This window comes from Botryllus schlosseri, chromosome 6 (assembly GCF_051294905.1).
Source record: "Botryllus schlosseri isolate E-star chromosome 6, Bs_hap1, whole genome shotgun sequence".
Taxonomy (NCBI): Eukaryota; Metazoa; Chordata; class Ascidiacea; order Stolidobranchia; family Styelidae; genus Botryllus; species Botryllus schlosseri.
Genome location: NC_137241.1, coordinates 28,203,818 through 28,221,420, shown reverse-complemented (window position 1 = coordinate 28,221,420; position 17,603 = coordinate 28,203,818). Strand labels below are relative to the sequence as shown.

General features: G+C 39.7%; 1 protein-coding gene across 7 annotated transcripts in view; it reads right to left on the bottom strand.

Annotated features, from left to right (window-relative positions):
- LOC145441974 (uncharacterized) overlaps positions 1-17,603 on the bottom strand; it is a 128,389-nt gene that overhangs the window by 86,311 nt on the left and 24,475 nt on the right. For 3 of the 7 annotated variants that reach the window (XM_080319930.1, XM_080319931.1, XM_080319932.1), the window contains exons 1-3: positions 7,365-7,508; positions 5,704-5,870; positions 3,298-3,445 (exon numbers count right to left, since the gene is read on the bottom strand). The exons of 1 other annotated variant lie outside the window; for it this stretch is intronic. In XM_080319930.1, the coding sequence (XP_080176056.1) occupies positions 3,298-3,445; positions 5,704-5,870; positions 7,365-7,455 (406 nt within the window). In that variant the 5' untranslated portion in view covers positions 7,456-7,508. Of the gene's footprint in view, positions 1-3,297; positions 3,446-5,703; positions 5,871-7,364; positions 7,511-17,603 lie in introns of those variants that run through there. 3 more of the 7 variants (XM_080319934.1, XM_080319933.1, XM_080319935.1) reach the window with 2 other exon arrangements.

Genomic DNA, 17,603 nt, shown 5'->3' with positions numbered 1-17,603 from the left:
AATTCTCTCAGTCTCTTTAATCGGAGGCTGGGAGCGCTAAATAGGACAGTGTTTTGTTTTGTGTATGCCTGCGAATTGAAAGTCATTCCTGCGCAAAGTGCGCATATTCATTACTCTACACAAGGCTTTGCCAACTCGTATCGGGAAATTCAACAATGCAGCTTAAACGTCGTTATAATGCTCTCTCTTTTATGCTGGTGACGTCATATTTTGTGATACGATTGTTGATATACAATGTTCTTTCCAATTCTCTACTAGTTGCTGACGATTACCCCTGACGAGTGTCAGCCGAAAATATTCGGGTTCATTTCAATATGAATATACTATTCAATTGTATATTGAAGTTCTGTACCTCCAAGAAGCTCTTCGTTATAATGTGCAAACAATTGTAGCGATGTCAGACTTGGAACCCCACTGTGCTGTACGCAAGTTGAGGAATTATTGATTAGATGCACGCTTTCTCCTCGTATGCTATCATCTGTAGGCTACTAATTCTTGGCTGCTTTATACATACGCTCGTATTCCCTCGGCGTCACTTGTCAGTGTTTGATTTGTTATTAATACTGCGCATTGTGCAGTGCACGGCGCTGAATTACGTTGTCAAAATTGATGCAACACGAGATTCTCCGTGGCGCAAATTCTGAATTTATTCGATTAGTTTGAACGGGAACCTTCTATGTTCCAATAAACTCCATTGCTGGACGGACTCATCGAGCTCAACCACATCGCGGATCGAATTTCAAACCTTTGGAATATGTATTTCTGTTGATATTGATTAAAGGCGCACCATTTTACGATCAAATTCGACAGGCTGATCGGGGCCTACGGGCTGATATTAACCAGCGCGTTGTCGGCATAAAAAACAGGTGCGTAGCCAGAGAGTTTCTCATTTATAACTAGAAGTCCCGTCCTTTTTGAAATGCCAATTCACTAATTCGTATTATCGATGCTGCGTTCTGCAAATTGGCGAGAATCATTTGTATGCGAAATCGGTCATCGATGTCACATGTGCACTATCGTCGGTGGTATGATTCATCGCGTTCGCATGCAGGCTGCTACCGTCCGCAGAAACACTTTCGCCAAACAAATATTGTTTGTATTTGTGTATTTTTTTGATTAAAACTTATGCTCGCGTCTGAACAAATTGTGCTCGTTGCCATTTGCCTAATCTGGGTATTTAGGTATGACTAGCGCACCCTGTAATTGTAATTATTGCAGGTTTGCGGCATGTCTGCAATTTCGTTATCAGCGCAACTTTACCGACCGATTGCACAGTCCGATAAAATTGATCACTACTATGTATTTCGCACGGCGTACTGATGCTGATTTCAGCAAACTAACGATCCTTATTAGATGTAGAAATTCGACCTCATCGTTAGAAACGTAGATGTCACCGTGAGCTCTGAGAAACACCATCTCCTGTCGCGATTCGACGACCGAATATACGTCCACCACCTTCTACAAATTAGAGTGCATTATTTGCATCGATGAGAGCCGCAAGCCTGCTAGTTGGAATTTATTCCAGTGCCCTTATAATATTAATCGAATTATACTTTGCATGCACAGACGAATCTCGCTAATTATTCGCGGCTCCGCGTAACACTGATAACATGACTTATTGAATTGCAACTGAATATTAGCGTCAGAATGGTCATCTCAAAAGGACGGGGTCTTGCGTTTCAAAAGGAGGGGGCTTCGACACCTCTACACGCCTTCCGCTATCCCATGCAAAAATAGATGTCGGCGTCTATCATAGTAACTATGGATTTTTTTTAAATAGGAATAAGATGCTTATATTTTTGTCCTTGATGATTTACACCGACTCATGATATAACATTAACACGATATGTACATACGCATATGCATAAGATGTGCGCATTATGTGCGTATGCCGCTGGACAATAAAAGGGCATGTAAAGCCGTGCAAGGCGTTCTGAGTCTTACAGCACCCTGCATGCTATCCTGTAAAATGCTGAGCGCCAAGTGGGGAAGCCACATAAACCAGATTTACTAATCAGCCCTTTGGTCTGGCGCGGCCTATGATTGAACCCACGACCCGACGATCAAGAAGCCGCTCCACCATTACGCTATATCTTGTCGGGTAATAAAATACTACTGTTTATTTGAAGGCTTCTAGTTCCGTTACTAAGATCACTGCTCGACACGAATCATTTCAATTTATTATCAAATCGGATTCGATTAATTGCATATGTCTCTGATTTATGATTCATGAGGGAAAATATTTCCGTATACAAAATCGTGCACTCTGATGGCGAACGTGTGAGTGGGAATTGACCAGAAATCAGTGGGAAGTGAAGACACATACAAATGCAAATTGGTCTATTCAACACAATTAGTCTTCAAGACTCAATACAACTTGGTCACATATTTGCTGTGCATGTGGATTTGAATAGTGAAATTCAATGTTCGCGATGATTAATTTCCCGTACTCGATGAAATGACGTAATTCGAAAGCATATAATTCAAAGAGACGTGGCTTTTTTTCTTGGCATAGCTTTATGACCGACAACAATGACAACAATGAAATAGTGATGGAAAATTCGATCTCAATCTTGGGCATTCATTTTATGTCATTCTTTTCGTTTGAGTCACACTGTCCATTCTATTACATGCTTCTATTCTTTCTCACTCGTATTAGATATGTATACAAAAGAAGGCAGGGTTGTGTAAGCAAGTCACAAGGTTTCGAGTCACAATTCAATCTCCCTTTAACAGTATAAACTCGCGTCAGGTCAAGTCATTCTAATTCGTTACCGAGTCCAAGTGGGCGAACTGCGGCTCGAGTCTGAGTGTTGATACTTGACTCCGATTCCAAGTCATTGTGTTGACTGTTTTTACGAGTAAAAATCTGATGAAACTCACATATTACAACTCTGTTTGGTGATATTGAAAACTTTGTATTCATAATATACTAATTTTCCTCACTTCAAACAGTTTCCTGTCGCATTTTTAAGTACCAGTACAAATAGATAATGCACTAATAGTGTGGTAATTTTACAATTCATCGAAAGTACAATGAAATGCCTGTCTTGGCCGTCCGAGTCAGGCGTAATAACTAGACTACAAGTGGAGTCAATTTTTCTTCTGCAATATCTTTATAGTATAAATATAAAATATGTCTACACATATCGAGAATGAATCTACTTCACACATGAGCGAATCAGTTTTTCAAAGTGCAGCACTAAAAGTTATGAACTTCCTGTATAGTTGCCAATTTAAGTATAGGCACATGGCTTCGATCTATATTGTTGATATTTTCGACTTTCCATAGTTTACCTGTTGCTGCGTGTAAGTTGAATCCAGGAAAGTTTGTGTCAGCGTCCGAAACAAATTCACTGCGAATCGTTTCGTTCGGATATCCGGTGACAATAACTTGATTGTTGGTCGCATTTCCGAAGAAAATAAATTCTGTTGGTCCCGAAAACTGCATATCAAATTGCTTTTAACTTGGCGTATATTAGAATGGTGGAAATACATAAGCGACAGTGTATGCTTAAATTACTGTACGCCCAGGGTTGTGCACTTTGAAGAGTTCAGAGCTAAATGATACAATAGAATCCGCAGATACATAATTAATCTATTTAAACCAGAGTCGTATTAAATTCAGGCATGAGTCATACGGCTGAGTTTATTCGGGGGTTATTTGACAAAATTCATTCAATACCCTGAAAAATACCGCACTTCCCGTGATCCTCTAGCACAGGTGTGTGCAATTATTTTCACAGCGGGCCAAATGTGGAGCAGATGATATGTTGCCCGGACGACACCAATGTTTAGACTATATTTTGTGGCATGCAACATATTTTTTAATTTAAAGCAGTGAATTACGCTGTTAAAGCATGCTGCTAAGTGGATGTGTTAAGGCTAGGCTGCGGCCCTAGCTCTGTGCGGCTAGCTAAAATAGCCTTGCTGCCGCTAGCCAGCTGGGCAAAATCGAGTATCACTCATTATGACGTCATATCAGAATGCACAATATCAAAGTTCAAATATGTTACTTTTATGCCACCATAACATAATGGTGCCACAAACATAATGCCTGTTATCCGTCACATTAAAGATAATTTGGTATTTATTCGACCATACAGATTTCATTGTACTTCTTGACAATGTTGTGAGATGGTCATGACTTCGTAAATGTGCTATTTCCAGCATCGTTCGTAGCTTTGTACTACTATGACACGGCCAATCAAGGATTCAAGGCTTCCTCAGTAGAAAATAGTATCCGAACTATAAGTCTCGTTAGTAAATTAACTTTCAGCTGGTAGGAGCGCATAATGTCAGTACTCGGAAAAATCGTATTTTACTACTCGACTCGAATCATTAAAATTAATACTCGATTCAGATTCGAGTACTCGAATCATTGTGCCCAGCCCTACTAGCCAGTCCGCATCAGCCGAGTGTGTGTATTTAATTGCATGATTTTTATCATAATGTTGTCTCGAATTATATTCCTTAAACACGGAGACCTGCTCGAAGCTCATACAGTCATCATACACTAAAAAGGCCGTTTCGCGGCTGCCTTCAGTAAAAAAATATTTAGTGCTAAAAATCTTGTTGAAATGTCGGCCTTCAGCCGCATCTTTCATTGCTTGACATAACATCGCTTGTGAGTGAGGAAGACCGCTAATCACGTGCACCAATTGGATTATTTTACGAATTAGGATTTGTCAACGTATGACGTAACAAACAAAATTTGAGTTTGAATATGGAAGTATCTTGTAACTTTATTACTACGGCATACTTTGATTTATTTGCTTTATTTTGAACCTATGCCAAGTTGTTACGTAGGTTGCGTAAACAAAGCACACAATTGAACCATACGTCAGAGAAACGCATTTCCTGGTTCAGTTTGTAAAGCATATAATTCTTGTACACGCAATAGTATTGACAAATAGATTTTATAGACTAAATTCCGAGAATCTTTTCGCGGGCCGCTCAGAATCCTGTCGTGATCCGCATTTGGCCCGTGGGACGCACAACACCCAGGTCTACAGCCTAGCAAGTTCTTAGTGGGTCTTCATATGGGTTGAGATTCCTACTGAAGTCTAGAAGTCAAGATTTTTCACTCCTTCATGAGGTTGCTGTGATGTGTGCGATTCTTATCAATGGCGTGTAAGAAAATGAAACACCGCAGCAAGCTTGCAAACGAAAATGATACGAAATACTACTGATTATCCTGTCGTCCTACATTTTTCACATTGTGGCAGAATCAGTATTACCCATAATTGACATGATTATGACATGATTTTGTTCATTATTTAGTAGTAGTACCTAAATTTATTGTTTGGAAATGTCGTATTCTTTTACAAAATTTCGTCGCGTTTCGCAAGTGACCTCTTCCTGGTACATAATTTCAGTTTTTTCTAAAGAGCTGAAGAGCTCTCGAGCGCATAAGTTCTAACGCAATAATGAAGCTATGATTGTTGATTTTAACTGTTTCATTTTGGATATATTTACATATTCCGATGATTGCGTAAAAATATCATACATTTTGAGACGCACACGCGCGAAAACGTTTTACGTGACTCAGACTACGCAGGGTCACAGGTTTGAAGTGAAAGGTTGTACTCATTTTGATTGCCTGTCGATGACAACTCTATCGCCGTCGATTTACATTCAACAATCCACAAAACTTTGGGACGCTTCTACAATTCTATCAATGCCTAGAGATGGAGTCGTTACCTTCATGAAATCGTGCCATGACTCCACGTCGAATGTGTGAAATGTCATTTGGACGAACGTAGTGTTCACGGGTATAAGCGGCAGGTTGCAGAAAATGCTGCTGCTGTAATTAGCCGGCCAGTTTGGTGATTTGAACGTTCTTGATTCAGCGAGATGTGAACATGTCGCTGCAATGAAATGGTAGTAACTGTTATTTCAAACTCAATACTTCCTACTGCGAACGGTTCAGCCCACTGTTTGTTACAAAATCTTGTGTGTTACCAACCTAGAAATTTGTAGACGTAAATGGAAGATAAGTCAATCCCCAACTTCACAATATAACCGCGTAACTATACGCCCAATTTATAGCAACCGGGATGGCTGCCACTACGACAGCTCAATATTGTGCCCTACATAGTCTGGGGCTTGATTTACGCTCCACACTGCGTTGAAAAGCTTGGAAAATCTCGTAGTTATTTGGCGGTGTATATTGTTGTTTGCTATGAGGATGGGAACACTGTTCGTATAAGGGCAGAGATCATAAATTAGGATTGATTAAAGAGTCGATTGTCACGTTCATCAGGATTTTAAGAACCCAGAGTTATGGAAACCGGTTTATTGCTGCGCATAAAGTTGATGGAGCTACATTTTTAATCTGTTGGTTTAGCAAACCGGAGAAACTGTACACTGTGTTAGATTCCCACGCAGAAGTATTTCCAATAATTACCGAGACGTGCATGCGCCATTGCAGAGCTGTACATCTTATACGCTATAATCGACTGCGTCGTACGACAGACAATGACGGGTTTTCACACTCTGATGCAACAGATTACATCGCATAAATCACTTACTTGATTGGGAACTCGGAATACCTAGGGTAATCATCGCGCGTAATCTTATCCGACTTTATGAGTTCCTAACAACAATTTTAAGCAGACGATTACCATTATCCCGGACCAGTTAACTGTATGATCTGCGCTCTAATTCTAATTGTTTTCAGTGTATCCCGAGAATCCTAATTTAGTTGGTTGCAATTAGGATAGGATTAATGCTCGTCTTATTCTAATAGATGTGTCAAGTTGCTTCACTGAGCATGGAGAACATCGTCAATTCAGCATGACCGTTCTTTGCCAAAAGAATCGAAAAGCCTGGTTCGAAGCGACTTGTAGGCTATAGTACATTGCCCATTAAAACCAACGAATATATTTATCAAATTTCTTATTTTCAAAATTATATCTCGAAATTTCATGGATAATAATCTCTGAAAATGTGTGGAATTCAATTGGCCACCTACAAAAAAGCCTGGCAGTTCCAAATTTAGGAGCCAGCATGTTCATCAACTGGGACGGAGTAACTTGCGACCCGCCTAGCGAATTTGAAATGGCGTGTGGCCAACGAAATTAGTCTCTACTTTAGTTTAGCCTGTTACGTTTGCGTCTAAGCTCAAGTCGACCAGGAGAATAACATCAAAATATACATATGATGATTTTGCTCATAAGTATTTTGACAGATTTTTACAATAAACTGAATATCTCGCCGTTTTGTTTTTCATCACATGTCATGTGGCAATTTCTAACGACATAGTGGGTCTTGCCATTATTACGTGTCGCCTACGTTTAAGAAACCATGGATTACATTCTTACTACATCATTAAAATTCGTTTATACTGCTAATGTTCTTACTTTGTCCTTGAACGAGACCACCAATTTCGGACAAAAATAGTAAGGCAGTCAGTGAATTCATCAGGCCACTTTCCCGCATACCTCGCGGCATCGCTATAGCTTCAACAGAACATAGACATAAGGCTATATAGTAACACCACTGTTCTTTTTTAATATTGAGTTCAGAGGACATAGTTGGGTAATTTAATAATGGCAGAAAATAATTAGACTGGCTACGCGCCTGAGTATAGGCTACATATAGAAACTGCAACTCGAACACTGCTCTAACTTTATTGAGATGTTCAATTGTTCAATTTCAGGATTCTTAACTTTCACCACTTGCAAGTCCCTATTAGAAACAAAGCCAAAGAGCATATCAAGTGGTGGATAGGGGTTTTACGTTATGGGAATTAAGACTTGGAATAAATCGGAAGTAGGGAATAAAGAAAAAATTCCGGGAATCACTGATATAATGGGAAAACGTTGATTGTAATGAGTGAATGATCTCACCAATTCTTTATCCTGCCTATAAACCTACGCATGCAAGCTGGAGTGTTCCATAACCCATATATCTGACCAACGCTGCCACTGTTTCGTCTAAGTAAGCTAACTGCGTAATATTATAATGATGGCAGATTTGGAAGCCTATGCTCATAAAGGAACGCATTTGGAGAGGAAGCGGGAAGTGAAGTCTTGAGTCGACCATTACTCTTAGAAAGTCAATGACACAGTGGAGAGTAATTGTGAATCTGTCCGAAACGGCATAACGATGACTGGTCGAGCTGTATAATGACCCATTGACATATATATATAGACATAGATGAATGATTGACAATTGATTGTATGCATGGCTATAGCCATGGCGTTGCAACGGATAAAGTTTAGCGACTCCATCTGGCGTGGCGACTATATAGGCCTGGGTACAATGATTCGAGTACTCGAATCGGAATCGAGCATTAATTCTGATAATTCGAGTCGAGTGGTAAAAGACAAATTTTTTCGAGTACTGAAATTTTACGCTCCTTGCCACTGCAAGGTAATTCATCAACAAGAATTATAGTTTCGATAACATTTTCCACTGTGGAAGCCTTAAAACAGTGGTTCTCAACCTTTTGGACCCGCAGACTATTCTCAAGCTCGCCTATATATCCGCGGACTCAAGCATTTTATTAGCGAAAAATAGGTTTTTGATTTACATACAAGAGAGTGTAATACGGTATCAACATAAAAAAAAACAAGCACTTTTTTTCACTCAAACCACACTCAATGAGAGCCTTGTCCTTGATCTTGCTTGACAAGTTTATCGAATTCCGAAATTATGGTTGTCAATGTAGGCCGACATGTGATGTCATCTTCCGGTTGAAGTCTATGGCTATACTTCTTTTGATCATCGTCAGAGTTGAAATTCCAGATTCACACAGGTAGGCGATGTGGTCGGAAATAGCAAACGATCTGATGCAGCTTGCTAGCAAAGATCTGATAGACTTATGCTCAGGCCGTGTTATTTTTGGCATATGCCAAAACTGCCAAAAATAACTTATTTTTGGCATTTTTCGATTTTTATTTTTGGCAGTTTTGGCATCGTCCTCTAAGTAGATAGTTTCAGCCTCGAATTAGTCACAAAAACGCTTTATTTGGGCTACTTTGTCAAAAGACACCACATAATGTGCAGCATCCACGTATAATCAGTGCCAACAAACAATAAAAAGAAGAAAAAACCTAACGATTTCATAGGTTAATAATATCAAACGAAACCACAAAATGTGCAGTATCCATCGTAATCGGTGCCAATAAGCAAAAACAAAGAAAGAAAAGCCTAACAAACACGCTCAACAGCTGATTGTTACAGCTGTTGAATAGACTTAAATAGTTTGCACTGTAACAGTGCTTCCAAACTCAGGTCAGCTAAGTTTCTCCTAAATTCATTTCTCGCCCAGCGAATCTGGGAAATATCGGATTCAACAGTAGCCGTTAAGGGAAAGAATGTTGCCAGTCATCCACAAAAGGTTTTCCGAGCTTCAAAATATTTGGAGGGCCGAACCGGCTTCCATGCATCATGAAAAGAGATCACTTCGCCAGTGCCATCGATCTCATCGCGGAAAGAATTTTCTTCCCGATCCTTTTCCAGGAGTTTCTTGTGTTGTCTATCTCAACACATTCTATTTAGTAGCCCGACTATCATTTCTCCTTCAGTCTACCGTTATATTTTGGGAGGACTTATGTCACTTCAGGTGGCTTTAATATTACCAACTCGCATGGAAGAGTCCTGGGAAAGTTAGCTTATTTAAGAACATTGACGCAACAAGACTGTCTGGCAAAACGAGACTATGCAGCTCAGAAATAGCCAGACAGTTTGTTGCGTCACAATGTTCAACTCGATCAATATGCAAAAATCGTGGTTGATGTTGGGGGTTCCAGTTCCATGAGCAGAATATAATTTATATTTTAATAATCAGTACTGCGGCAGCTTCTCATCGATACCCGTTTTATCAAATTTAGCGCTCGACAAGCTGGTCAAAAATGGTCGTAAACTTGCCTTTGGACAAATGGAAAGTATTACGTAAACCAAATGCAGTCAGCCGTTCAATCTCGCTGTGCCCACACCATTTAGGACACCATGCTTTCACCCCTAATGGGTGGGCTGAACCCAGATTCAGAAACCTGCCTTTCACAAACGCTCTTCTCGCTTTTAACGCGGTCCTGTTAACACAACACCATGAACGAAATACACTATTTGGCAGGCCGTGTTATTTTTGGCATATGCCAAAAATTGCTTATTTTTGGCATTTTCAAATTTTTATTTTTGGCATCTGGCTCCTGAAATGCCAAAAATAACACGGTCTGCTTATGCTCCATCGACTGCACATTTGGCTAGAATTGAGTCAAGGAAGCCTTTTTAAACTTGTCTTTGCACATGTGTCGGCTTTGCAATTCAAGCAACAGTTCAGTAATGGAGTCCATATCTCGAGTTCTACATATAATAGACAACTATAGATTGTTTCTGTGATTAGCACATGTCGCTACGATTTATCAGTATCCAAATAATGTCTGCAAGTGAACAAGTCGCGATACTCAATTAACAATACTCAACGTATATCGCGCCGGAAACGTGTGCAATGTGCCTACGTGCAGGACCGTAACAGCACTTCGTCAGCCCCCCCCCCCCAAAAAAAAATAAAAATAAAAATAAAAAATATAAAATATAAAACATTGGTCTTGGGTAGGATTACCATACGTCCTCCTTTAAGAGGATTTGTCCTCCTTGTTCGGGTTTTGGAAAATATCCTCCGGGGACGCCGAAACGTCCTCATTTTTGAGATTCTGTCCTCTTTTTTTTAGAATTTTGGTTGAACACAGGGAAAAATTCTACCAAGACACCATAAAATAGCACTGAACTAACGCTCAGGCGGGTATTTCGGGAGCTGAGAGCGAAAGTTGACCTATTTTTAGTCAACCACCTGGTAAAGTGAAGGTAAAAACAGTATTTTGGGCGCTGAGCAAGAAAGTAGATCTTTTTTTAGTCAACCGAGTACGAAGTGGGAAAATTTTTCCAATTTTTCAGGATTTTCCACCGATATTCTAAGTTTGTAAATTTTGACAAAATGTTCTCCTTTCCTGATTCCAAAATATGGCAAACCTAGTCTTGGGTCCTCACTGGGTGATAAACCCAACTTCTGGGGGCTTCGCCCCAGGCCCCCTCTCTTCCGATACCTTTTTTCCTGCTACTTCTCAGCGAAAATTTTGTATTGTTTAGTTAGCCGGCTTTTTTCGAATAAACCGCGCGAAGCGCGAAAATATTATATGATTCATGATTGAATCGGTCAACATGATCGGGAATAGCAAATATATTGCTGTAAATTTTTTATCATGTCTCTGCTCATCTAATCAGATTTAAGCTAAGTGAAGCGTTTAGGAAAATGATATAACTCATGACTATTTTTTATTGGGGGAAGGATACCCGATAATCAAGAAATTTGACGCCATTAAATCGCGAAGATTTTTTTAAGAGCTACTTAAATTTGAAAAAATACTCTAATTTATGTTAATTCACGAAATAGTTCTGGCCCCCCCTTCGAGCTCCCCCCCCCCCCAATTAAGGGGTTAGGGTGCGGCAGTTACGGTCCTGCATACGTGTGTATGAAGAGCTGTCGTAGGGGTTTATACCTGGCATATTCGGTATGTAAACTGTGAATAGTGAATACTCAGCATTAAATTCAAGTCAATCCGACCAACATTGTAGAGTTTATGACCATGATAGAATTCCTTAAGACAATTTTAACCATAGGTTACCTCGGACATAAATATAGGGCATTTTGAAAAATTCCAGTAGCCGAAAATAGGGGTTCATACCTGATATGTTCGATATCAAACCACGAAGATGCTACAGATGCGCAAAACATACCCGTTTTGCCTGTGACACTTGCAACCAACTGGTTTGCCCAAGACACAGAAAATCTCGAAGAACGAATATTCCTTGGAATGCTGATCAATTTGTTGTAGTGCTGTTCGCACTATTCAAGTTGAGTACCGCCAGTCACATACTTGGGGCATCTATGTATTTTTATGACAGCTATTTTGGTCACTAACATTTCAAAATAGGTATTTTGCGAATCACACAGCGTAAATCTCAAATCGTAATTTGACGAAACCGGACGAGAGAGAGAGAGAGAGCATCTTTATTCGTATATGGGGCTAATGCACATTTGGACCAAAAAGCTATTTTCTTCGTTAGGCTGCAATGACTTTGGTCCGAAAGTGAACGAGCCCCGTAGGTCCGTCTATTACATGTTCCGAAATCATATTGGAAGTGGAAGAAAATTTGAAAATTATGACATCAGTATGGTCGAAAAATACATAGTATTTTCATTATGATGAATAACAGGCATTATATTTTTGTGGTGTCATAAAAGGCACCTATTTGAACTTTTACTTATTAGATTCTGGTATGTCGTGATAATGAGAGATACTCGAATACTCGACTCGACTCGAAGTATAATACTTGATTCAGAATCGAATCACTCAGGTACTCGATTTTGCCCAGGCCTAGAGGCGACCCACTGTGCGAGAAGCCTTGCAATAAACCTCTGTTCTCTTAGTTCCCTTAATGAAATTTTGTGCTAACTTTGTCATCACATAACGCTATGACATGTTTGCGCTGTGGAAAATGTTTATCTTCTATGCATTAGTAATGCGTAACCAGTTCTAATCCGCATGTATAAGTTTGGAGGTTTTTGGGTTATAGTGAAACCGCTGATCAGATCATATCAACAATACAAAAACTAAAATCTCGCGTGGTGTCGTGCTCTCTATCGCCATAAAAATTCAACTCCTCACCAAACTGTCGGACCAATCTACTATGCATTAATTAACTGTATAACACTTTTATAGGATCTTGGTTTGGGACCTGCTGCGAAAAAAGGCCTGCATAAATTGCAAGTTTTGCAAAACCGAGCCACACGAATTCTCTGCCGGAAATCTAGATATTAAAAATTGTAATAGGATGTATCGAAGCGTTGGGATATTAAAAGTGGAAGACATTTTCAAATTTCAGGGAATGAAATTTATGCATAGCTATTAACAGGGTGAACTGCCACTATTTTGATAATCTGTTTCACATACCTTCAGATATACACACCAACATCGCGCCAGATTTTCTTCTAACTTGTCTCTGTCTGTGCAACATCACTCTACCAGTCTAGTACAAAATTCAATCCGTTTTATTGGTGTCAATACTTGGAATAAGCTGCATTGCCTGCTCTCCGTCATTTAGACTCTTGTGCATTTAAAACATTTTCTGATCTCCTACTATATACCGCTAAATTGTATTTGCATTGTATTTCGAATTGTTCCATGACATTGTTTTTCTTTCGTTCCTTCGATTTTATTTTTTATTCAATTTTTATTAGTTATCAACTGTGATAATTTCTCCTGTCCTGGGTTGCTCGGCTCTGAAGACTTTGTGATATATCGAGCCTCCCGACTACCTTGCATGACTCATTGCACTGCGTTGCATTTTTGTTGCGTGATGTTGATTTGTAACTTGCACGAATAAAGACTCTCTCTCTCTTTCTTTCTTTCTCTCTGTCTCTGTCTCTCTGTCTCTATCTCTCCCTTTCTCTGAACATTTCCCAAATTGCTTACTTACTCGAGTAGAGGATGTCATGCCACACTCCGGTGTTCTGTATTACAAAGGCAACTGGAGGACTGGACGTGCTTGACAATCTGATTTGATCTTCAACAATCTTGTTAGATCTACTACAATTTTTATGATCATTTGGATCATCAGTCAATTTGGTACTTTTAAGCAGGATGTGGTATCGTATGGTATGGAATGGGAAATTTCCATACTCCATACCCGCCTCATTCGTTCCATACCATACTTACAATTTTCCGTATACCATAGCAACATTCTTCCATACCCTATTTGATACTTTTTCGTTACTTTCGCAGTTGCCCAATCTCTCGGGCAATATTATATTTTTGAAATGTGGATATCTTCCGGCGTTTGTGTTCTAATTATTTTGGATGAAATTAACCATTTAAACAGCCTTGATGCACCAATTCTATCCTCAATCTCTTGGTGTCACATGTCAGCGATGTAGGTTGCCTATTCATCGAAGACGGAACGTAAGATATATGCAAGATTATTTGGGAATCGCAACAAAAGCTCATGGCTAGTGTGGCAACGCACTACTACCAGTAATATAGATGTATCATCTAGAATAATAAACTAAACAAATGGTTTTCTTCCATTGGATTATATCTTAGAATATAATTTTACATAGGGTTACCATACGTTCTCTTTTAAGAGGACTTGTCCTCTTTTTTGACTTTTTTGAAAGTGTCCTTGGGGAAGCCCAAATTTCCTCGTTTTTGAGAATTTTGGTGGAATATATGGCAAAATCGACTTAGATACAGTAAATCAGCGATGAAGTAACGCTCCGCCGGGTATTTCGAGAGCTGGGCCGGTAAGTTGACCTTTTTTTTAGTCAACCCCCTGATTATGTGAAAGAAAAAACTAAACACTATTTTGGGCACTGAGCGAGAAAGTTGGCTTTTTTTAGTAAACCGACCACGATGTGGCGAAAATTTACCATTTTTTCAGGATTTTCCTACGGTTTTGCAAGTCGGAAAATTTTTGAAAAAGTGTCCTCTTTTCAGATTTACAACATATGGTAGCTCTAATTTTACATCGCTACAATCACCAGAGTTTTGCGATAGCAGATCAAATGTCCGATTCTCCCGTCAAACTCACCAGCTTCGTTCGGCAACATCAGGGCGTCCATTCTTTTATCAGTGATAACAAAGCTTAGAGATATAACGATGTGTGTTCGAGGCCGACATGGCGTAACGTCGCTCCAAGTGAAGCTACATATTTTTTAATTACAATGATGCTTATGCACTGGCGTAGCCAGAGAGGGGCGAAAGGGGCGATCGCTTCCCCCAAATTTTTGGAAACTTTTCGTAAAATCAATAAATATAACAGTATTTTGAGGTAGATGAATGCAACCTAATAAATTTCTTCGCGCTTCGCGCGATTTAGTGTCCATACACGTCTTGATTTTATTATCGGCGTCCCGAAAAAAATTGTTACTCAAATACCCATAATTGAATTTAGCTGCATTCTTATGAGAATACAACAGTACCAGTAGATACACGAGAGTAGCCCGAGGTCGTTGGGTTGACTGGGTCTAGGGGTGGTGTCAGTTCAGTAAGGGGGTTGGGGACTGTTAGTTCCGGCAATTTCCGTACCGGGACACATGAAGACATTTAAAGTATAGGCTACATGAGACTCCGCAAAGTCCGTTCTCAAAATGATTGACAACTATAAAACCGACGGATGTATTCCGAAGCCTTCAATATAGATTTTCGGGTGCTTAAATGGCTGGTGCCTAATGATCCTGCCCCTGCAATCAGACCCCTCCAACATAAATGCGACTGGCACACCTTCCGTTAAAAAGTGCTAATTTGGAATCGCACGCGTCTGATCAAAGGAGTTTTTTAGTTTGGTCTGTACGTAGGCTATCTGCAATTCCAATCTTTAAAGCATAGCGTCAATCTTTACCAGAGGTTGCTAAATAACCGTGCTTCAACGAAGTAATTATTAAGACCGAAATCCACTTGCTCACGCACCAATATTATTCATCAAATTCTTTCATATATCCAAAACACCTTTACGGCTATGATGGCAACATACATGGGCCAATATAACCTCCAGCCTAGTCATTTCTATCTAACAGATCATCGTGAAGTTATTCTGGAATAGCGGTCGTGTATATCATAGGAGAAAATGGATCTCTGCAAACAATTTTTTCAAAACCCCAACAAAACATCCCTAAACAGCAATATGTTAGTACGAGTAGGCTATTGCCAATTAAAATGACTTGCACAGTGGAATATTTTATCTCAGACGGCCATTCTCTGTTTATGTGATTCCTGAAGTTTTAGCAGTTATGAAGCGAAATAGCTTCGTGATTTCTCTAATTTAAAGCAAACTAAAAATTAGGTTATGAACCATTTTGCAAATTTGGAGGTTTCGCGGACCCCTAAAAAATGCTCTGCGGACCCCCAGTTGAGAACCACTGCTCTAAATAGTCTTGCCGTATGGTATAACATAGTTCAAGCATAGTGTCCTATATGGTGTCGACACAGGCAAATCTCACGCCTCAGTGAAATTGTATCACGTCACAATTTCCATTTGGCTACAGGCAATTTGACGGTCATTTTTGACCGGCTTGCCGAGCATTAAATTTGGTAAAACGGGTATCAATCGAAAGCTGACTCTGCACTGATTACGAAAATATATATTTTATTTCGCTCGTGGCCCTGGAACTCCCACAATCAGCCTCGAATTTTTCATTGTTATGGAGATTGGCATTGGGACGCAACAATGCTGTCTGACTCTTTTTCTCTTGAGCTACTCTCTCGTTTCGCCAGACAGCATTGTTGCGTCTCAATGCCAATCTCCAAAACAATGAAAAATTCGAGTCTGATTGTGGGAGTTCCAGGGCCACGAGCGAAATAAAATTTATATTTTCGTAATCAGTGCCGAGTCAGCTTTCGATTGATACCCGTTTTACCAAATTTAATGCTCGGCAAGCCGGTCAAAAATTACCGTCAAATTGCCTGTAGCCAAATGGAAATTGTGACGTGATACAATTTCACTGGGGCGTGAGATTTGTCTGTGTCGACACCATATAGGACACTATGGTTCCAGCATGCCTCCTGAATGTTCGATGACACCACTTCTATCAGCCCTATCGGTAAATCTGATAATGAAAACGTATTTGCAATATGCAAGTAACAATATAATGAACCAATTTCATTCATCACCTATAAAAAATTTTCGCGCTCCGCGCGAAAGTGATCACGCCCGAGTTATCAACAATCATTATATTATTATAGTGAATTGAAACCAATTTATGTAATACAAAGGTCGGCCCATTTTTATGTTCAAGCCAAGTTACTGTAATGACTTTTTCGCGTGTCTCGCTTTGGCCAATAGTACCCAAGACACAGTGTACTCGGAAATCTTCAAACGAGCCACCGTTCATACGAACTAACTTCACTTTATGTATGAGTGGAATATTTCCCTCAGATGTTGTGTTAATTATCCAATAAGGGCCGAAGACCATAGTTTTTAACCTATATTTTCCTTATCTTTAAAGGGGATGGGCTCATTTACGTCATCGAATTTTTCGCCCCCCCCCCCCCCCAAATATTTTTTCTGGCTACGCCCTTGTGCTTATGTCAAATAGATTTTGCGTGATGATCATTTGACCAAAGTGCAGGTTCAACAAATTGATATAAATTGCATGTAACTGTTGCATCCGCAGCCTCTACCATTGTAAAACTTCTCGAGGTAGATTACGGAGGGGAAGTTACGATGAGCGAAATGTAAGCTGTATGGCGACAGATAAATACATATCGATAAATAGATATCGACCGAAGTAGGTGGCTATGAGTCGCAATTTGAGATATGAACATGGACCTGCCAGTAAGCCATTTTCTGAAACGTATGCAATAGATTTTACAAATCGAAAGTTGGATGATTGTCAAGGCCCTGGCAACACTGGCAATGTCTAGAAGCATAGAAAAAAGTTCCATTCCATACTTGGAAATTTGCATACCATACCATACTTCGATACATTGTACATTTCCATATTCCATACCGAAATTTCGTTCCATACCATACCATGCCCTGCTTTTAACCAATATAGGACTATTGTTGCCAGATGGCGTGTTATTTCTGGGAATCTA